Raw genomic sequence first — 23,294 nt, 5'->3', positions numbered from 1 at the left:
TCTCATAGGACTACATAATTGTGTTCGGTTGAGAGAGAACGTAGTAGCTCGGAGCCTAGCTGTCATTTGCGAGCGAGGTTGCCGCAAGAGCAGGCACCTATGCAATTCAGTGGGGAACTATAGGAGGTACATTCCGGAGGCAGGACTGGAGGTGACAAGTGGGCGATTGCTACACAGTCGGCTCCCACTCATCCGTGTTCACCGACGGGGAGAGTTACATGGAGAGGTAAACGCAAAGCATGAAGTGCGGACCTGTAATTATGTTTGTACCTCCAGTTTTGGAATTGGTGTTGTTTTTATGTACAATTGGATTGTCCAATTCTGCACCTCACTTGAAAAGCAAGGATGCGTCGCCCGCCTGGAGGCATCCCCGCGCCGCCTTGGAGATTACTGGGGAACCACTCAGCACCTCCATTCCAAGCCATTTATCTGAGGACAAGTCCGAGGATGCCACGATTGCTGGGCTCACGCCGGCTCCCACCACGACGGTGGCAGGACGGACGGCTGGCGTTACGGTGCAACCTTCGGCCACCGCCACAATAGCGCCTACGATCGTACCCCGCAAAACCTTGCATCCTATCACGAAAAATGGGGATGCGGTAACGGGCTTAATCCACACAACCTCTGCTTTGGCATCAACGATCGTTCATTCCCTGGATAAAACAGCACGACAAACCACGCTATCCGCAGTTAGCGAAAATTCGTGGTCCATGAAAGACACCGCTTCACCACTAGACACTACCACAAAGAGCAGGCAAGGTGAGTCATCCCTGTTCTTCCAGGTGCACTCCAGCGCTAAACGTACGGTGAAACTGAAAATTGCCCTGATCCAGACACACCACAACACTGACCATTTCTTATTATTGACATTTCAACGGCTTACTTCCATTTTCATTTATCAATTCATTCTTTCCCCTTCGAACCGTCAAAACACCGAACGCATAGGCTACTTACTGAAGCTCCGCTGCACACAGAATCCTATATGCGCATTTCTCTGGTTTGTCGGGGGAAATAGCCTACGTTATTAGCCATCGTTCCGCGAACACTACGCACCGCGACTGAATATCGATTGAATTCATTGTTTATAAAACAGGTGCAGGCCTACTCCCATTCACCCTTTTAATGTAGGCTAAGTAATGTTATTGTTTTATACCCGGCGTAAATTCTCTCAACAAGGCTTATTGGCATCATAAACTGTATTAGCTGAGCTTGTTGAACCGTCTTGGAGTGATGGAATGAAGGGTTCAATGAGAACTGCGCTATCCCGCTACACGAATTTAGGGGTAACTCCCACTGAGAATTGGAGGACCCATATTCAATTTTTATTTACATTCCCTGAAATGGTATTACAATTTAAATATGTTTATGCATTAATATTCCCATTTTATCTATGTAGCATTAGCCGGATTTTTTCCCCCAATTTCCGTGGGATTGGTGACAAGCAAAAACACAAGCTTACGTTCAGCTGGTGATAACGTATTCACCCAATGCACTGGCACAGCTAAGGACATTGCGCGACTTGGCAACGGACTGTAAGATGTCGGGAACTGTGCGTGGGATTGCCTTTTGTGTTACCTCCATAATCAGCGCGAGAATGTGACTGGGGGGTTTTCCCGAGAGCGACTCAAATGCTCTAACGCCACTGATCCTGAAGTCAAGTGAGCGAACACCGCATAGCAGAGGCGTGCATGTGCCTGGAAATACACCAGAGTTGCGTGCAGTTAATTCGCTTGTCATCAGACCAGGCGTGGTTCGATTAAGAGCTAGGATTTCTGCAGATGTGCCGTGGGTTCATATTGAAGAACCATTCTGGTGCGTCGCACAATCAAACTGATAAAGATGCATTTGCGCAGTAGGCAGGGTTGGCGACGTCAGTGGCTCAAAGATTTCAGGACCAAGCGAAAGGCAGTAATAGGTCGGCATTGGGACTGTCTTACTGCAGCGATTGAAGTACGGCTGTCTGGATGGTCTCATACTGCACTATGGTAGCCTGGACGTCCAGTGCTGTTAACGAGAATAAACACTCCAGGAACACGAGCGGAAAGAAGCTTCCTTTCCATATACCGAAGTGGGTCAGATGAGTTTTTAAATGAGTAATTCTTCTTAATTAGGCTACACTGTTCATATTAAATGACAGCTCTCCTAGGACATGAATTTGGGCTTCTGGATTTTATGCTGTAATTTATAACTATGCCATATTTCAGTCAATGGCGGAGTATGTCCTCAGGTGCCTAGTTACCTTTTGGGTATTATGGCTGTCTTTTCCCCTGTGCTGCAACGTCGGTCTGGAGAGGAAATTCAGCATGAAATCTCTTTTTGTACTGCCTGGCAACACCCTGACAGCTTATAGACCTCTCTCGCTGTCTTGCTTCACTTCATCAGTCCCAGCATCCTCTCTGTCTTATTCCTCGCATATCTTCTCTTCCCCCGTATAATTCCGTCCATCTTTCGGCTCCCGTCTGTCCTGCGGTCTCCGCCGGGTGACTAATGTCCGAGCCTCCTGCTCCAAGTTCAGCCGGAGCAACCTCGGGAGGAACCCGCGGGAGGAAAATAAAAATAAAGAAACACTGCCTACCCACCTCACATCTCACCCGGGTAGGCTACATTCACAGTGCTGGGATCCAGGCTGTGGTCACGTGCTGAGAGCCCACACGAGGCCGGTGAGGGTCGGGGGCCTGTAACAGGTGACAGGCCTCCACAGACAGCTCACCTGCGAAGACGCTGCAGCCTCTGGCCTGCCCGCCCCATTCATATTCAAATGGACTTTAACGACGATGGGGAGATAACGTCACCCGGGCGTGTGCTCCCTGCGCACACAAATGGATCTCAGCCTGATAAAGAAAACATTTACCCGCCCCGCTGTATCGCGTAAACACAAAAGCACTGTCTCACAAATGTGTTCCTCCCTCCCTCCCTCCCTCCCTCCTGCAATATCGTGTGAATGTGGGTGTCCGCCCACCCCTCTGCTTAACATGAAGCCCTCTTGCTGTTCGCTTATTTCACACTCTTTGACACTGTGACTCCGTTCCAGCAACACATTTATCTCTCAATTATCAATTACCCCTAACCCCCCCCCGTCTCTCTCTCTCTGTCTCTCTCTCTCACTCTCTCTCTCTCTGTCTCTCTCTGCCAGTCAGGTAATCCATGCTTGGTTGACTGGATGATTGATTCCTCAATCTTGATATGTGGCTTTGTCGCACAAACACCTTCTCAGTCGAGATACACATCTCACAGTCAAGCCATTTCTTTCTCTCTCTGCCTTTGTCTGCTTCACTCTCTCCCAGTAAACACATTGTTCGTTCCTTTCCTGCAGTGTGGTACTGCATCTGTGGTGTATAATTATGTTTAGCGCAGTGCAGTGTGTGCTGCTTGCTTCTGTAGCAGAAGCCAACAAACATTTAATCTGTATGAAAGCTGCATGTCTACCCAGTCTACACCCACGCACAGCACAGGCAGTAAAACAGCCATGCCAAGGCGTACACATACACACACACACGCGCAGGCCAATGAATACATCCGTACGGATACACATGCCACGTTCACACAGACACCTAATCACATACACGCGCATGCACACACACACCAGCACAAAAATGTAAACGTGCAGACCTGTGCACTCACACAAGCAAATAAATATAAGAACATAAGAATAAAATTTATATCGTCATTGTGGATACTATAATAAATGACATTTCTGCATATTCTATGCATTTCATTGAACCAAGCAATTGGTGTGCCAAGTTGCTGCTGATGCTATTTTGACAGATCCCCAATAGTATTTTCCAGTTCCCAAATATTTTTGCAAAAAGCAAATCTTTACACCAATTTCCAGGGTTACAAAGAAACAAGCATGAGGTCAGTGTGTGTGTATGATCACACATACTGTATTATCAGGCTTGGCTTACTTAATCCTATCATATAACTCATAACATATCCAGGAAATTGCTAGCTTTGGGCTTTTGCATTTGATGATCTGCAATGGTAAGTTATATTGAATTACTTCCTGTACAGAAATACTGCACTTCCTCTGTGTTCTGTTTTGAGGCTATGATTTATAGCATCATAATCTTTTTAAAAATGGAAGATGGCATGATCGTCACATGGGGTCACGTTGGCCAACATTCAGCTAAATGGCACGGTTAGCATCTGCTAATAACCAAAGGCACTGGACGAGTGATAAAATATCGATCTGGATCAGTTAATTTATTCTGGCTTTTTTTTGTTGTTGTTGCTGCGTTTAGTATTCAGTGGTTGCACCACTCTGGCTTATCAGCTTTGGACAAATTTGGTGTCTGCAACCCATTCTAAGCAGGAAAATAAATTAATTGCCTCCCTTCGCAAAAAAAAAAAATCCCTTGTGTCCCGAGTTTATCATAGTTTGCCATTTAATTTATAGTCTTCTCTGAGTTACTGCTTCACAGATTTACATTCTGCTGTGCTAGTTTCTTTCTCCAGTCTCTTTAATGACTTGCAGCCATTTGTTCTGCTTGGTATGACTGTAGACCGCTGTATGGTCAGAACAGCAGGGATCTGCATAGACTTTATTTTTTCCCCCCCGTGTAATTAAACCAGTCCATTAGTATGTCAAAAGTTATTTCCCATAAAAGGAACAACCTTAGGGTCCGTATATTTCCTGTGGTGATAGGACAGCGTAGTTCATCCTGGGTCTGCGAGCGCAGAATCATCATTCTCAGCGAAGGTTGTTTCCCTCGCGTGTGCACAGTTTTATGATTAAAGGAAATTAATCAGAGACGGGTGACAGAAATCGCAGTGCTCGCCGAGCTCTGGGAAATTGGGGAAGAAGGATCCATCCGAATTTCTGTGGCAGCTCTTGATTAGGGGTTCTTCCGGTTTGTATAGGACAGGATAGGCACACTCTGTTGGGGCCCCAGTTCATAAAGATGGTCTGTTTGGTGGGGGGGAAAAAAGACATACAGCTCTTCCTCCCAATCCGGAGTGCCCAGTGCAACCTCCTCTGTCAATTCACGAGAGCGCAGACGATCATGTGCTCGCCTGCCAAATGCGTGATGTCACGCAGCTGCTTTTCATGATACTGCAGTCCAACAGTTAAACTTGCATAGATGCAACTCCATGTGTAGCTTGTGCAGGCAGACTGTTAGCACCTGATTGGCTAGAGGAGGTTCCTGGTGAGCAATGAGACTTGGACATAGTATCAAGATAGCCCCTCCCTCTCGGGCACAATGGCATGGAGGTACATGTGCTGCCACGTGGGATTCTGCAGCACTGGCGTGGTCTGGATTCGAGAGTAGGTGGTGCCGGCCCCACAAACAAGAATTTCAGAATGGAGGTATTATAGCCGCGTGCACACAGTCTCCGTGGGTCTTCCCGCCATTTCTCTGTACTGAATCCACTCTAGCGACAGGATTGATTTTTTCTAATTAGTTCAAGGTTATCTTTTCTGAACTGAAGACAACTGTAACTGTCACTCACCGTCTCTAGCCAAGTATTGAACTACATAGAAAAGATGAGATCAAAGTAACGGTTATTTAGTGGTCGCTTGCATCGTGTGGGGTTTTCCGCAGTGTGGTCACGCACCTCTTCCTCTTTGGTGTCCATTTATAGTGATATCAGGAAGGACTTCTTTCTCACGCAGAGAGCTACCAGTGTGGGAAAAGACTTGCCAGGCCAAGAAGCAGAGACAGAGACGATTTATGATGTTCAAGTCCAGGCTTCTTCACGTTGTGATAGATAATGTCTAGGTCAACTATGGTACTGTTCTGCTGGTTATTTGTTGCTAAGCGTTTAACTGTGATCAGCTGCTTTAATGGATCAATTAACTCACATCGCCTCAATTTCCTGGGTCTGAATTAATAGCTTATCTTCAGATGAAAACATAGACCAGCACATCCTGTGGCCCTCCAGGACCGGGGCCACTTGCTTTACACTGCAGGTAAATGATGAGCCTAGCTGTGCTGAAGGGCCTGGTTCACCTCATCAAACATCATTATGTTTTCTTCCTTAGCATCTAACCAAATGTTTGCCTGATCTCACAAAGTGAGTGCAGGCAAAGCAAGGCTGTAATGAGGCTAGCTCCTAAGGGCTGTGCGTCTGCTTTGGTTTTCTTTCCCGCGTGGGCTGTCCGAATTCCCTGCAGGCGTACCTGTCGTAACGGCGTGGGGGAACATGGTTGTCCGCGTCTCACAGCGCTACAGCGGGGATCTCACACTGGGGGGAGTCCTGGGGGCCCCTGGGGTGCTCGTTGTCAAAGGCGTACATTTTAACACTGAGCACATCTGGCTCTGTACAAACTCTTTTGTAGCTAAATTAACACTGAGAATTTTACTGTGCAGAATTCTTGTGGTTTCTTTTCAACAAGCGGCAGATTTAGGTCTGGGAAACAAGGGGCGTGTACTTCTTTAGGCAACCAAGGACATAAATTGTGTTGTAGTGTGCTGAAACGCACCACAAACAGACCGTTTGTTTTGAGGCTGGTCCTCACTGTTTCGTTGGAACTGGATGGAGCCCTTTTCAGTTGCCGTGGCGCTTGAAGCCATCTGTGGTTGGCCAGACCTGCTCCCTCCACTGTGAGTCATAGAGAAGGCAAAACTGAAAGTGTCAGAGTTCTTGGAAACCCCTCCGCCTGACCACAAAAAAACAAGTGTTTCCTTTAGGTTCACAGGGATCTAAATCTGCTTCCTTGTGAGAGGGAGAGATGATCTTGTGGAAATCTGTTTGGCTGAAGCTGCCATTGTGTCTGGAGTTAGAAAATCTGTCTCTGTTTAGCACGGAGTTTTAGACTTTTTGTTGTGCTTTTTTTTTTTGTACACAGGCATTTTGCGTCAGCTGATATTGTACATTCCCATGCTCTCATTCTCATCTTCTCTCTCTCATTCACTTTCTCTCCCATCCTCTTTCCTCTCTCTTCCTCTTTCTCCCACCGTGAAGTTCTCTCACTCTCCATTATTCTCTGGAGTGAGAGTGGTGGATTGTGGGACCTGAGCCGTGTCCATATCAGCGCACTTGCCTGCTGTTGAGGACACTTGTTGAGTACGTTGGATGACAAAGTTGTAAAGGAGGTGAAATGTTCTCTAAATCCCAGGATGATATATTTATTTCTTGGGTTTTGCTGAGTGTATTCGGAAGGAAGTAAACAACCATTTTGTTCCCAAAATATGATGCAGTACAGCTTCGCCTTAAAAATGAGGCACAGCTTCGCAGACGTTTTCCTTCATCAACAGCAACAACAAAAACAACTACAACGTGTGAGCATGGCTGCGCGAGGGCGGAACGGTTTATAACGCTCCCACTGTACGACTGGAAAATAGCATATTTTTGGCATACTGAGAAAGTATGCACTAAAAAGTATGCAGTATGCTTTGTTAGACAGTACATACTTTGCGGATACAGTAGTTAGAAGGCTGATTCAGACACAGCTGTGGTCTCCACAGTGATTGTGTTTTTTTGGGGTTAAGAACCCATTCAGAGATACCAGGTGGCGCCCTCCAAAGAGTTACCTGCTGGAGACCATGCAGGGCAGCGCTGTTCGACTAGCAGCCCAGGGGCCAAATACACCTCGCCATAGACATACACTCGGCCCTTTGATCATTCATAAAAATAAGCTATTCACATTTGTCCAATAGGTGTGCATCTGCACAGAGTCAACATGCCTCCCACTGGTGACAGAATAAATAAGCAAAATTTATGCACATTTTAAGAAGGCTCTACTTTTTAAAAAAACACACTGTGTTATATTTGTACGCTTTTATAAGCAGTACATTTGAGTATTTTTGGCCCGTATGCCTGATCTGGCTCCCCGGAAGAAGTGGTTGAAGAACCCTGCCAGACAGGTTAGCGCAGAGTTTCCACGGTGACGCCTCACAGCCTTAGAAGGAAGTGCCCTGCGCTGTGCTACAGCAGCCAGGACGAGTGTCCTGGACTGAGGGACACGCTGTTCTGGGCTCCGAGAGGAAGCACAGTCGCCCCATTTCACCTCCTCCACCAGGGAAACCAGGGCAACGTAACCTGATTGATGCCGTTAAAAGAAACAAACAACAAACAAAAACTCAACGGCAATATGTTTTTATGAAAGGCATTTTGAGAAAATAGCCCCGTGTTTTTACGTACTGTATTTGAAAGGACATCGTTGTTATTTTTGTTTTTTAGGAGAAAGTAGTCAGGTAATTCAGCTTAAAAAATAAGAAAATAATAGTCCAGTGTTAACATACTACTTGCTACCTATCAATGTTGCCGTGACAGTATGTTCTCCTTTTTAACCTCTACTATCAGATCATTAATCAGACTGCATTTCCATAATGTACAGATTGCAGGGATGAGAAAGAGGTATTTTCCTGAATGGGTCTTTAAAGCAAGAAGGTTTCCACCATCTTAAAGAGGGTGACTTTGCTCAGAATTGTAGTTACACAATGAGCCCGGGTTCAGGTTAAGTGCACTCGTTCGTTGGTGTTTCTGAGCGTGTCAGGACACGTCTCGGTGCCTCAGGTACTGTACGGGGTTCCAGGCGGAGACCCAGTTTGTGCAGATTTTGGGTGGGGAATTTGTGAACTATAGAAGAAATAACCTTCGAGACTGCAACGACTATCATCACCAATGGAGTCCTCAACATTTTCTTTTTTAGAATATTTTTCCCAGAAAGCGTTAAGTGATGAGATTACAGGATCTCTCTTCTATGGGTAGGGACTGGCAGTTATCTCTGATGTTCTGATATTCTGTAAATGGCCCTAAATGACCCTGCAGATCAGTTCTGTGTTTTTCTGTTTATTTTTTTGTGTTTTGAGGGAAAGCAAGAAAGTTTTGGCACGTTGGCCACATTTCCATCAATGACTTAAGCGATGGTTTACTGTTTTTCCTTTTATGCTTGAGTGCCTGGTACCCGTGTGTTTACTTGCAGGCGCCGGGGAACATGGGAATGTGAATAGAGGTGTATGGCTAGCAGGTGGTGAGGTGGTTTATGTGCATTATGGGCCAGAGGGGTTGTGGGAAGGGCTGCCCTTGTACCTCAAGCTGTAGCACTTTAGTGTCCATTCAGGAGAAATCCCTGCTACTGCTCAGCTAATGAGCCACTGAAGGAGGGACGGGCTGAGTGATGGAGCGTGTGAACAAGTGACTGCATGTGAGTGTGTGTGTGTGTGTGAATGAGTGTGAGTTATGGAGTGTGTGCACACATGAGTGCCTGTGAGTGTGTGCGTGTGTGCGCCTCTTTGGGCATGTGCTAGTACATCTATGCTCTCCGCTGGAATGAATTATACAGGTGGATGATAGACATTTCCTTTCATAACTCCTGAATATGGAGGTGATGTATTCCCTCTAACCTAAACCAGGTGTCCCATCTGAGAGAACAAAGGGCTACGAACGCGCACACGCACACATGGTTAAACAGACATGTGCATGTAGTAAAAAAAGCACACGCATAACGTACATTCACTCGTGCCCACCGATACATGTTTTTGACATGTGAAATTGTTTTTGTGTTGTGGAAATGTGTCCTGAAAAGTGGCATGTTTTGTGCACGTCCTGGTGTTGTTCAGAGTGGAGAGATGCACAGTATTGTGCCAAATGTCAAGTGTTTCCACTGGTAAGCTGAAGAGGCGTTAACCGCAGCATTTCTCCCATTCTGTTCGACCACAACTGAAAAAACAATCAGGAGGAAGTGACAAGCACGGCAGTGCACGCTGCACTGTCCCCTGGATCACGGTGCTGATCTTAAGTCGGTTTCTCTAATATCCACCTGTGCTAATGGGTAATGTGCATGCACTGTGCACTACTTCACTGGCACTGAGCCAAGATGTCTGCATGCCTGTCAAGGTTGTCAGTGACTGGGGGAGAGGAGACAAATTAAAAGCATAACATAAAACATGAAACATAAAATGGAGGTAAAGATGGGGAGGTGGATGGATTGCTGGAAACCCCTGACACAAAGGCAGTAGAAGGTGGTTAGTGTTTTTTCCCATAGGAAAAACAACTTTAAATTAATAGTCTGAGGGACTGTCTTAAAATTCTTCTCCAGAATCTTTGTTTTAAAAACTCCAATAGTCATAATAATGAAGGAACTCTTTAGACCTGAGAGATCGTCCAGAAGTGAAATCAGTACATAGTGGGGAAACACCGAGTCACTCACCATGGTTGTGGTTAACGTGAGTAAAACATAATCACTGTAGAAGATATCACAGCTGCTTATGGTTCAAAGTGCCTGGTCTGTCCACACCTGTTTGAGTTTATTCTCAATTTACCTTCACAAAAATGAATGTGTTTGTGATGGTCAGCAGTGGTGTTTGGCCCCATAATCTTGGGGAAGTATGTCATAACTGCCCTGATAGCACCAGCACAAGACAACTGACTGACAAGACAGGCCGATCTTTACCACAGTTGTTCAATCACCATTCTTTTTTGTTGCCTGGGAAATATTTAAAGATAGGGGTGTTTGCTTAACGTCATTTGTGGTTGCCATTGTTGTCTATGTAAACAGAGTCTTGGGCCCAGTATAAGTTTTTATCTGTTCATGGAGTGTTTACGATTACAGTGAGATTAGGCATTAGCCTTTTCTTTAAAAACAAGAATTTAAAGTGTTTTTATTATATTCTGTGCACATTTGGGACAGTTTACCAGATGGAGACAGGTTCACAATTTGGCACCTAGAAAGCATACTGTGTGTTCACTTGAAGTGTTATGTAACAAAAATGAACTAAAACAAGGGTTTCCTAACTTTTAAGATCACAGGTCCCCTTAAAATGATGATTCTGTGACTGACCTCCATCTCAAATGGTTAGGTCTAATGTTGGACACCTTTAGTCAATACCTACTACAGGCTGCAGTACACCGGCTCTTTGTAATTACGGTACAGTGTGTGTTCAGTGTGAATTCAACTCCAACAGAGTTATATACATCAATTTAGGATCACATGGGCGCTATCAGTTGGCTGACACTTTACATTGTAATGTGTAGCCCTGTGTATGACAGCATGTTTATGAATGCAGGAAGTAAGTAAGCATGGAGTATTTAAATATTACACACACACACACATATATATATAACCCACTGGGACATTTTGTAATTGAACCTGTAGCTTCTTGCTGCGACCGTACCGGCACGTTTTGTTCTTGATGCTTTATTGTTAAAGCCCTGAAGGTGCATCTGGCTTACGGCGTTTTCTCGGTGCCCTACGTTATATCTCCTTTCTCATCGGGTGTACCAACCTTCGCACTAAAACTTGAACTGAGACAATGGCTGACTCAATATCCTCTAATTTAGCCAGGCTACAAAAAAAATCATTACTTTTGTAATAATTAAAAAAATTAATTGTCGACAGAAAGGCGTAAATTTTCCCTCTGAAGACGCTCTCGGTCCCGGCGGTGGTCACATCAATAACACTGACCTGCGGACATTTCGCTGTTCGTTAATGGGTACTACGGTTATCCAGGCTGCAGTCAGAAAATGCGTCGGAGTGAGTTATGTGCATTTAAGCGACGATCAAAATCCCGGTCTGAGCTTTTAATCAAGTGTGCCGAGAGGAAATTAAACGTCTCCTTTTATAGTGGAGTTGCAGAAAATGATATATAAAAGGACGTCGCCAGTCCCGCCTGCGTAGGCCTATACGCTTTATTGCGGTTACGGTATTGTTCATTTTAGCCTAATCACTGCAATTCTACCTAATCCGTTGAATTTGCTTCTGTTCAGTGGCTAGGCATTCACATCAAATGAACACTGTTTTATGAATTATTCACGTGTCCAATAAGTAGCACATTTATTTGTGATCATCTACTGGTTTTAATATGAAACACAAACTTTAAACACATATAACCCAGTGTTTCACCAGTTTATTATGTATTTTATACTAATAATTCATAATTGGATTAATCTTGGGTCCAGCTGCATTTATAACAGTTCTTGGCTAATTCCTGTATTTCAGTAAAGAGACAGCAAAATGGGAAAATGTGAGCACAATAACATGGGTTAGGGATGAGAAGAGCTGGAGATGGTGAAAAGGGAATGAGAAAGATGAATAAAAGGAAGAAATAGAGATTAAAATGTGAGAGTGGAGAAACGGAGAGTGACAGGACACTGTATTCCCACGGCATGTGTAGAAATTAAGGGAAAAGAATACCAGACTTCACTGTTTCATCAGTGAGATGCTGGCTTCGGCCTGTGGGTTTAACACTTTTATAGTGGATTTAACACAAAGAGTTTGGCTGTGCAGCTGATAAGTGATAGATAAATAGATGTTAGCGGTGGAATCCTGACTGCCAGCCGTGCCTGGGGGTCCAGTTAGCGTGCCACATAAGGGTGAGCATAGCTGACCCCTGGTACCTTACAGACCCCCAGAAGAGCATCTCCGTGGAGACATCTGTCCCCTGGCCCCTCCCCTCTAGCCTCGGCAAGGCTCAGTCAAGCCCGCTTTCATCTGATGGAACAGCCTCCGCATCTGAGGTCACACCAGAAGCCAAAGGTCATTTTCTTGGCTTCAGGCAGAGTCCCGTTCACTGGAAAATATAATGAAATTACTTTTCAACCCATGTACCCTTCTTGTGAGCCTTTCCCAGTTTCTGGCCTTTTCTCTTCTGTTGTCAGGATGGCTTTCAGATTACATAACAATGACGTTATAAAAATAATACTACACTGGCTTTGGAAAAGATGAGTGTCCTGAGTGCAGATTAGTGCAGTTAAGTGCATTACTCATGCTAAACACCTGACAGATTCAGCAGTCGGGAATAGCAGTAGGAAGACCGTTCAAAGGAGGAAGTGATGTAATAAGTGGTGTCGCTGTCGTTCTCTCACTCATTAGGGCAGAGCTAACAGGGGCAGTGGTGGGGGTACAGGGTAGAAGGTGTGGCCGACAGGTAGTGTGGCACCACACAGGTAACCCCAGCGTGACCACAAACCAACCACCACAAAAGCCTGTGCCACAGCTCAGTGTCTCAGTGACTTACTGCATATTTCTGATATTTTCTGACCACCCCAAATAACCTTTGCACCACTGTGCACAAAAAGGCATTTTTAACATTGAGCTCAATGAACAATTATGTGCAATTTAATAATTTTACTGTGTTTTCAGTAGGAAGGTGGTGCACACCCTGCTTACCCTAACTTCTCGACACCTGCTGGTGTCTCACTGCCCCTCTTGGGAGGGTTGGGGTGTGTGGTTCGTTCTGGGGCTCTGCCATGTTCAGGCAATTATTAATCCCACAGAATTGGACTGGCAGCATGCCGGGTGGACGGGCTGGCTGAGAATGGGACGTGGGCAGGGAGTGGGGGGGGGGGGGGGGGGGGGGGGTGGAGAGCGGAGAATACTTACTGCAGTCCCAAAGCACGACGAGACAAAGGCGTCCGCACGATGTCGAAAACAAATATACACAGCTCACATGCTGGTCACTGGGCTCTTATGTATGTATACATATATGTATATTTATATTTACTGCTAAATACAAACGTATTGGGACAGTGACACAATTTCTGTTTTGGCTGTGTACTCCAAAACATTGGATTTGAAATAAAACTATTAATACGAAGTGCAGACTGTCAGCTTTAATTTGAGGATATTTACATCCATATTGGGTGATCCATGCAGGAATTACAGCCCTTTTTATGCATAGCCCTCTATTTCTTATAGAGCAAGAGGATAATACTGTATAGCAGTAGGGCACTTTGTGAGAAGGCTTGGATTATATGGTCATGCAGGTGCACGTTAAACTTTGATTTACAGGCGCTGGGCTTGCTTTTTCAGTGCGGGGTTTAAAAGCCAACCGATAAATTAAGGGCTAGCGGTGTCTCCCTACAGGTGAAATTAAAAGTTGAAGGCTATCTATTTGACTTTCGGTTTTGATTTGTGGCTCTCCGGAGTCGCTTCGGTTGCTGCGCTCATTGTGGGGAGTCGGGGGGCTGTGCCGTATTGAGTGGAGCAGCGCGTGCGCGCTGGGCTCGTGATCAATAGCCGGGCGCAGTGGCTGGGAGTCTGCGGTTTCATTTTCCGGCTGCCTTCAAACGCAAGCCGCTCGTTTTAAGCGCCGTCTCCAGGTCCGTGCTAGTTTTCCCTGGTCGGTTTTTCTGGTTGCATATCAAGCGAAGTAGTCGGCTTTCAGCCGGCTGTTCTTCTCACTGTCCTGCAACTAGCTTTCAGCGCACTATCAATGGCTGCGACGTTCCGTTCGATTTCCTGTCAAACTCTGTTTGGTTTATCGCTGCCTTCGGCAATAAACGTAACCATCACGTTGACTGTGACGAAGCTGCTGGTGGTAATGACTCAGCGGAACGGGACATGTCAAATCTTGCAGAGAGGGAGTGCTGAGAACATTTGCATGCTCTTCATAACACCTTCCGATCACTGAGTGACGGTAAGGTATTTTGTCATCCAGACATGCGCACAGGTAGACACCATCGTATGCTGAAGCCTGTGCCCTCTCCCATAGACGTAGGTGGCATTTCAGCATTGGGGATAGACACACTGCTGGACCATTTACTCTTGTGGTCAAACGTAAAGTCTCACAAGCATATTAGCTGGTCTAGCAAATATTAATATGAAAATATTGGGGGTGACGTGTCCCATTCTCCCCCAAAACCTATGTGTAATGCCCCCTGCCCTGAGACAGCAAAAGTGCCCTTTTGGCTGTCAGAATCTCTGGCTCAACCCCCTTCTCCCCTATACAAGCAGTAATTTTACTGTGAGTAAATTCATCTGTGGGTTATTGCTATCTATCGTTTACTTGGTGTGGAACTGGGTCTTATATTCTAGCTTACTTTGGGTAGTTAAGTGCCAATTCTATAGTGTAGAATAGAAGACTATCATCAGTCTATCACTATTTCTCTACTGTCTTTTGAAGTTGTTGTGAAGCTGCCGAAAGCTCATTGGCTGTTGACGATCCCACATGGAAATACAAGCGTTTGTGTATCACATACTACACGAACCATGCCTAAAGACTTAAGATAAAATCGAACCAGTTTGATATTCTCGCAAGAATCGCGGACGAGCTTACGACTGGGTTGGGTGAGTCTCTGACCATGTCACATTAGAAGGCTGTTGGTCATGAGTGCACGCACCCATCAAGCAAAGACTGGGGATTATTGCTGAGACCTTAAAAATGAGTCTGCGACTAAAAGATCCTGGCTAAAATCATGTATGGTGCTCTAGGCATAAGATACAGGATGTGTGCACAGTAAGTGTGTGTATATATGCACTGTGCAGTAAGGTTTGTGTGTGTGTGTGCCTCTGTGTGTGTGTGTGTGTGTGTGTGTGTGTGAGCTGTAGGGGAGGCTGACTCAGTCAGCAGTAAGGGTCTCTATAGAGCAGGGGAATGTCAGTTTGGGAGTTATGTCTGGTGACAGCACAGCGGGTTGCCAGTACAGCACGCCCCAGGCACACAGATGCTAGCACTGCAGCGAACTACTCACGCTTTTACAGAACGCTGGGGTCCACCACGGCCAGCCGTCTTAACAATGACAGGGACCAAAAAACAGGCCCACTTTCCAGCTTCCATTTACCTGCTGCATGGCACAGACAGGGTTGTATTGTAAACAGGCTGGTGTAAGCATGGAACTTTACCAGACACCCCCCAGACGCACTTTGATGGGTGCCTGGCCGTTTGCACCCCCTCCCCCAATTGCATCTTATTCAGGTGAGTCCCGCCCTGCCTGGTGCCTGTCCAGATCTGTCTGTTTGCCCTCTGGGGAAATCCTTTGCATCAGGTGACCCCAGCCAGACCTATGAGCTGTCCATTGACCTGTGAATAGGAGCATGTTGGGAAATGAGAGGAGGATACTGGAACACAGTGGAGGTGGTCATTGTCATCTCCAGCCAAGCTGAAAAGATGCGGATGGCTGGTGTGTGTGTGTGTGTGTGTGTGTGTGCGTGTGCATGCATGTGTGCACGTGCATGCGCTAAAGTTTGGACGTGCGCATGCCTCTATTATAATAAAGAGTACCCAACGTCGTCTTTGTTTACCAGTCGGCCATCTCTCTTCCAGCTCTCTATGAGATGCTAACGTGGAGCGTTCTCGCACCTGCCGAGCCTCGAGTGCCAGGTGAGGAGTCCGCTGCGGTTACTCACACTCCAACAAAGGTCCACTCAACCAAAGCATCAACAGCTGTCAGCCCCCTCCCAAAAAAAAACCTCACTTGGCGATGTATGTGAGAGGCTGTGCGTCCCTCTTACGGCTCTGTTGTAGCGGCAGTGTTGGGGGAAGGCCTGTCAATCACATGGGGCTGGTGTCTGCTTTCACAGCAAACCCATCAGCATTTAAGCTGCCTCTCTTTTAATAAGTGGAGTTTGGTCCTGAATTATTTGCCAAACAAATGGTGTAGGCATTGAAAATGAATTCATCTCAGCACATTCTGGTTAGATCACAGATTATGTACACCCCAGTCATCTCTGCTTCTTAATGACAGGAAGTTCTGGTCGGTCAATAGGAGTTTCCAGTGCTGTATTACAGTAAAGAACATCCATTGCCACAGTATTGTCCTGTAAGTAGTCACACCCCTTAAAGAAATTTCATCAAAATGGAATCTATTATTATACCAGTACCTGGGTCACAGACACGCTGTACCGGTCGCAGCAAGGCCTGTCGGAAGTGCTCGGCCAAATCTGTCTGAATTCCTTAGCTCAGGTGGTACTGATTAAAATATGTCCACACAGCCCCACAGGGCTGCCTTGGACTGTGAATTCCCCTTTCTTTATTTAAAGCCAGTTAAATGATTAAATTCTCCCACAAAATGCAGCGTTTTTCAGAAAGGGCGGGGTAGGGACTTTCCAATGGTCAAACCTGTTTATCTTGAAACTATTTTTCAATGCTAAATAATAGTTATGGTATTTACATTTGGGTAATTACATAACAATGTTTGTTGAAACCAAAAGGCATTTCTTGAAGGGGCATTGACATGGTATTAAAACATTGCCATGCCACCACACGTCCTCAAAAATCTGCAGCTATGCAGTGGCTTACAAATGTTACGTCCCCAAGATGGTCTAGGGGTACAGGGGAGTAACAAAATGAATGATCATTAATGATTAATTTTTATTTACACAATTATTTTAATATACAACAAACAAACAGGAGGGGAAACACTGGGCGGTACCAAACAAAAGAAAATAACCAAAACAAAAATATAAGCTACTAACAATTCTAGAAATGAAAGAAACTAACTGAAACCCGAAAATCTTCCGAACCTAACTAACTATACTGACTATTCTAAACTGAACAAAAACAGAGGGTGGTACACGCCCTTATCTATATATATACACAAGTGAAACTAACAGTGACAGTTATAAGAAAAAACACCTACCTAAATCCCACTCCTAACCCAACACAAAACCAGCGACCAAACCAGAGACGCAAACCCAAACTCGAAGTCTATTCAGAAATTTACGGTCGATACACAGAAGTCAAAAATAGCACGAAGTCAAAATAGCACAGTGTCAATACGGAAGTGAACTAAAATTCAAATCCAACTCACTCTCGGGTAACTGACAATATTAGCTATATATAGGTGTGGGTCGGCTCCTCATTGGCCGCCAGGCAGGTCCGCAGACGAGGATTGGGGGGAAAACAACGCACTCTTCCTCTGCCTCACCAATTGCGGAGTGACCTGTAGCAGACGGGATAATGAGACCGGGAGAGAACAAAAACCTGGCACGTAACACAAAACAGACGTCAACAATTTGTGATACAGCATCAAAATTTTGTCAAAATTCTGCCATTTTCATGAATTCGTTTGCTAGATTATTTCGATTATTTATCGCAAACATCTACTTTTGCTTTCATATTTTGGAAAAGCTGTTTGGAAAGTGAAATGATATGTTGTTTTGTTTTTTTTTTACCCTAAATGCACCTGTGGTTTCCTGTCTGGTATTCTTGGGGTATTTCCACCCTACAGAAATCCGCACAATGGGACAAACTAACTGAGTCCCCTGTCACTTGTACCAAGCCATGTCCCTCAGCACCACCCTGACCACACCCCCCAATAGCACCTCCCCTCCCCCCCGCCGAACACTGCTCTGACCTTTGACCCCTATGCTGCTTCACCTCTCTGGTTGACCTGATGAGGTCCAGAAGCGTAGTGCCATCCATGCTCTGCAGTCATTACATTACATTACATTACATTAGAGGCATTTAGCAGACGCTCTTATCCAGAGCGACTTACACAACTTTTTACATAGCATTTTACATTGTATCCATTTATACAGCTGGATATATACTGAAGCAATGCAGGTTAAGTACCTTGCTCAAGGGTACAACGGCAGTGTCCTTACCCGGGAATCGAACCTGCGACCTTTCGGTTACAAGCCCAGTTCCTTACCCACTGTGCTACACTCCGTCCTTTCAGGATTCGGCTTGCTCAGGTGAGGGGGGGTAAAAATTCAATCCAAGCTGGAGCGCCCCCTCGCTGATGAATCCCCATGCCAGGCTGGCGTGAAAGATATGGGCTGTTCCCTGCTGCTAAATTTATCCATTCCTGCCCTATTTTCCTGGATAATACGGAGAGGGCTGTGACCTAGTGGTGCTGACAGATGATAATCATTATTGTTATTCATTAATCTCAGGTATTATGAAATAATTACTTGAAAGCGTCTATAAATAGTATTATGTATTTATGTATTATTTTATTGTTATTGCTGAATAACATTTTATGTGAATGCATACTTTGGCTTTGCTACATTTATGTGTAGTCAAGGCAACAAAGCAGTAGAATTTAACTGAATTAATTTAATCGTAACACCGTTTATATGAATACATGAGTAAAATGCACTCTGGTAGAGTTGATTTCGTGCTGGATGTTTGGACTGTACAGATGTGATGTGTACAGTGTGTGTGTGAGAGAGAAAGAAAGCGTGTGTGTGTGTGTGTGTGGGAGGGAGTGGGGGCTGCAGTGGTGTTCTGCGGTGTGAAGTAAGGACACAGGGACTGACTCAATCAGAATTCTCAGCACAGCGCCTTCTGGGTCTTTTTTTAACGTACTTCCAGCGCTGATGAAGCGCCCTTCGGCCCAGACGTCCGAGCGCTTGTCTGGTCTGGACGTGAGGAGCGGTTCCTGCAGATCGTGCGATGATGATGTCAGCTCTACCGCAGCTATGCTGGCAGGACAACGTGTTCCATATTTACATCTACCTCCATCCAGCTCTTATATGTCGCACTAGTATCGTTATCTTGATGTTGTGGCTTGTTGACATACTTCCTAGTTTGACTTAACATTACTCTCTCTGACCCAGCCTACGCTTACATACTGTGTGAACTGGACTGAATGTATTCATTGCTATGAATAACTGTTACATAATGAGTATTGCACCTTATGAGACCTGTGTTTTGTAGTTGTTCCAGTGACCTTCGGTATGCGCTTATTGTACACGGCTTTGGATAAAAGCGTGTGCCAAATGAATGTAACGTAACCGTAACCATAACCGTAATCGTAACCGTACCGTAACCGTATAGGCTAAGTGTCTTGGCTCCTTCTCACACTGTTCCGTCGGCGCATTCCCGCTGGTTTCACCAGACTCTTTTGGAGGGTTGTCCGTTGTCGCTAAAACATTTTACATGACAGAAACAGCCAGAGTAGAGTGTAAGGTGTTTTCCTGTGGAAGGGAAGCTAGCTGCTAATCTAATTCTGTAAACGCAATCCCACAAAGAGGACTATTCGACCTACGAAGAATACAAAAATCATCCTTACCTCAAAGTTTTGATCCCCCTCAATGCTCATTGGAGTGACTGCGTAGAGATGCTCAGAGCAAGAGGGCACAGGTTTGATATGAACATCGTGTTACAGCACCCCTTAGTGTGGCTTTAAAAGGCGCTGTGACACCCAGCCACTGCAGCCAACCCGCCCTAGTCTCCCCTACTTAATTATTTATTATTATTTTTTAAAAACTGAATTACAATTGAGATGGAGGGAAAACTTTGTGTCTCCGAGCTTGTCTGTGAAATTGCTTCTTGGCTCGCGGCGCGCTAACGTGATTCCTCTCCCGGCTGGAGCTGTTCGCCGACGTCTGACCGAGCGAAATGAGCTCCCGCCAAGAAAGCCCAGGAAAGAGAAGCGAAGCCGCGATGTCGGCGCCCAAGGTCACCGTTCTGTGGGCCCAGCGGCGGAAAGAGACGACGAGCAAACACGGGCCTTTGTTCTCCCGGAGTGCTCTCTAAACACGGCCCTTTTAAATATTTAAAGAGGGCCGTTAAGGGACCGGAATGACGGGATGCGCGGACGCGCTGCTGCCAAGTTAAGCGTGGCGGTTTACTTTTGTAATTAAGACGGGTTTTTATGCTGCTCCGAGGTGGGAGAACCGTTTGCAGTAATAGAATAAAAACACGCTGTTTGGCTCTGTCGCTGTCGGTTTGACTGCAGTACAGGGAAACATCCTCCGCACTGTTAACTAAAAACTCAACCCATTTCCTTGATAAAATACATCGCCCGATCCCCTCAGTGTAAACATCACTGCGTACGGGGTTTACACAATTATACACAACAGTGTTCCAGCAGTAAACAGTTGTTTTTAGGGGTTCTCATTTCCCTCTCATGGTTTGGGCACATTCATACATTTAGAAGGCAAGGTTGATGTCACCTCGTGGTCACCTCGTGGTTTCAGGAGCATGATACCAACCTTATCCGCATGTCATCGCCTTCTCAGACACCAGATCTGAAACCAGCTGAGCATTTATGGGGAATTCTGGGTTGATACTTGTGGCGCAGATTCGCGGAGTTGAACCAACCATAGGTCTCTAAGCACAATTCTGTTTGGGCCCCTCCCAGTTTTCCTTTCGTGGCTGTCATCCTAGGGGCCCTAAGCATCGTGGACTGGGGTGGGGGAGGGGTAGTATCTCTCATTGTGGACCAGGCGGGTTGTTGCTGTGCAGACTGTGGGGCGGGGGGGGGGGGTTCAGGGGTTGTGATTGCGAACCACTGGGGTAGGGTCGTTAGTAGTTCTGATTGTGGATTGGGGATTGGCGGCGTTGGAAGAAGAAGCACACGGACACCTTCCCAATATCGCTGTCCTCTTCTATGTACACATGAGAGTATATCTGTGTTATTTCCGCCTGTGTGTGCATATAATCTGACTTTGTGTGTGTGTGCATGTGTGTGTGTTTCTCTGCAGCCCTGCTGTGTAACTGCAGCAGTGAGGGTGTTCTGGATCCGGAGGACTGCGATGGGGAGACGGGCCAGTGCTCCTGCCTGCAGGGCTACACGGGGCTGCAGTGTGAGGACTGCGAGGAGGACCACTTCACCAACGGCTCCACCGGCTGCCAGCCCTGCGGCTGCGACTCCTTCGGCGCCGTCGACGTCCGCTGCAACAGGTACGAGCCGCCCCCGCCCGTGCTTCTGCTCGCGGCTGGGCGTAGGAAGGCCCCTCGAAAGGTTCCCCTCGCCCAGTTCCGCTCGCTGCCGTGAAGTTCCATTCAGCCGTTGTGACACTGGACAACTTTCTTTCTACTGGCTTTTTAGCCTGTTTCGCTAAAGCCAATTTTCAGTGTTACTGTGCTTTTTCTAATTACAAGATGCATGCACATGTAGGCCTGCATCTCATTTAGAAGGAAAAAGCTTACTCATTAGGCGGAACATTCTCTTACGATTTGAACGTTGTCTATTGTCTATTGTCAACCCTTTAATGTGTGAGATCACAAATATGCGATTGGAATGTTCTTAACTGAACATTCTACTGCTGATGTCACAATGACTATTCGTAATTGAAGGTAGTGGAGCTCTAGAACTCTGACTTCGAGAAATAACACCCACCTGGCAACCATTTTGTGCCAGAATGCTCACCACACATCAGCTGAGGTAGAGAGGGAGATAATGATTTAGATTTAAAAAACATTAATTTTTCCAGTTAAACTGGGAGATGATTAGATGGCAAATTTGGCCAGGACGCTCCCCTACTCTTTGCAATAGGTGTCATGGGATCTTTAAAGACTGCCATGAGTCAGGACCTCAGCTTAAAGTCTTATCCAAAGGACAGCATCTCCTACAGCACAGTGTCCCCACCACAGCACTGCAGGTTTTTTTCTACTTGAGGAACAATTGCCCCTGACAGGCCCACCAACACCAGTTCCAGCACACAACTTAGTTTTCCCAAGCGGTCTCCTATCCATGTACTAACCAAGCGCACACTTGCTTAGCTTCAGTCATTCAGCAGTAGCAGTGTACATGCTGGTATTTGCCACCACTGCTGCTATTGGTGTCCCCAAAAATGATACATCCTGCTAGCCACTGGGAAGCATTTCTGTGCAATAGCAGAGAACAGATTCCAATGCTTACCATTGCAGCACTGGAATGCTTCTCGTTTCTTGGCAGGCTGGAGCATGTCTCCCGCAGTCAGGCAGGGTCTCAGGTGGGCAAATCGCTGCACGCCCCCTCCTGGTGCACTTTAGGACTGCGCCCATTTGACCGAACACAATACCACGGTCCTCCTAAGTTACGTTAATCCGACAGCACCGTGCAGGAACTCATTAAATGTCAGTAGGCTGTCCTTCACCTGCGGGAAGTGCTCACACCTTTTTACCAGGGCCTTACCTGTCAGCCCCGGAATTGGATGATGTCACTGTGATTGGGTGTGGGGCTGGGAGACAGGAAGACACTGTTAGTCCTGTTGGACGTGTTAGGTGTGTTTTTTTATTTATAATTCTCACCTTTATTTTACCTTATGAGTTGGCTGAGAACTAATTTCTCATTTGCAGTGAAGACCTGGGCAATGAAAGCTGGTAGGGATTGAAAGGGCTCTGTGGCCAATCAGATGTATGGGGGGATGATTAGATTGCCAGATATAAAGAGCCAATTTTGTGGGAATTTAATTGAGGTGGATTTAATTGATGTGGAAAAAGATCAAGAGATTAAAAGGAAGCGATGCAGATAGAGAAAGGAGCAGGAGGAGGAGACAGAACTCGAGAGAAAGAGATGAGAGAGCAAATGAAACAGAAAATTGATATTTTGGTTAAAATGACCACTGAACCTGACCATCTGAAGTATGTAATCTGTGCACCCTGTTACCATCTGAAACGTATTCCTCCAAATTTTGGAAAGTTCTCCTCCGGAATGTGCTCCTTTGTCTGGTCCAATGCAGGTGAATCATGGGTATTATCCCACAGTGCGTTAAGTCACAACATGCAGTGACCTGCTCTGAGCCAGGAGGCACAGAGTGTTCCTTAGAGGAGGGGAGGGCAGAAAAAAGGGTCTGTCTGTGTGTGTGTGTGTGTGCGCACGTGCCTGTGTGTGTGTGTGTGTGTGTGTGTGTGTGCGCGCACGTGTGCCTGTGTGTGTGTGTGTCCCTATGTCATGTTTATTCCTGCCCTCGCTCAGTCATTAATGCAGAAAATCATTTATTATTTGGCCAGTGCTTGGCAGAACAAGCTCAA

The 23,294-nt window shown here is 45.9% G+C and overlaps 1 protein-coding gene across 2 annotated transcripts in view; it reads left to right on the top strand.

Annotated features, from left to right (window-relative positions):
• The window catches only part of si:dkey-220k22.1 (multiple epidermal growth factor-like domains protein 9), a 50,791-nt gene continuing 27,497 nt past the window's right edge, over nucleotides 1-23,294 (top strand). The window contains exons 1-2 of one of the 2 annotated variants that reach the window (XM_035391049.1): nucleotides 1-759; nucleotides 21,041-21,239. In XM_035391049.1, the coding sequence (XP_035246940.1) occupies nucleotides 240-759; nucleotides 21,041-21,239 (719 nt within the window). In that variant the 5' untranslated portion in view covers nucleotides 1-239. The remainder of the gene's footprint in view (nucleotides 760-21,040; nucleotides 21,240-23,294) is intronic. The other variant, XM_035391048.1, reaches the window with a different exon arrangement.

The sequence above is a fragment of the Anguilla anguilla genome, chromosome 14 (genome assembly GCF_013347855.1).
Source record: "Anguilla anguilla isolate fAngAng1 chromosome 14, fAngAng1.pri, whole genome shotgun sequence".
In the NCBI taxonomy this organism is placed as follows: Eukaryota; Metazoa; Chordata; class Actinopteri; order Anguilliformes; family Anguillidae; genus Anguilla; species Anguilla anguilla.
This window is presented reverse-complemented; position numbering and strand designations above follow the sequence as displayed.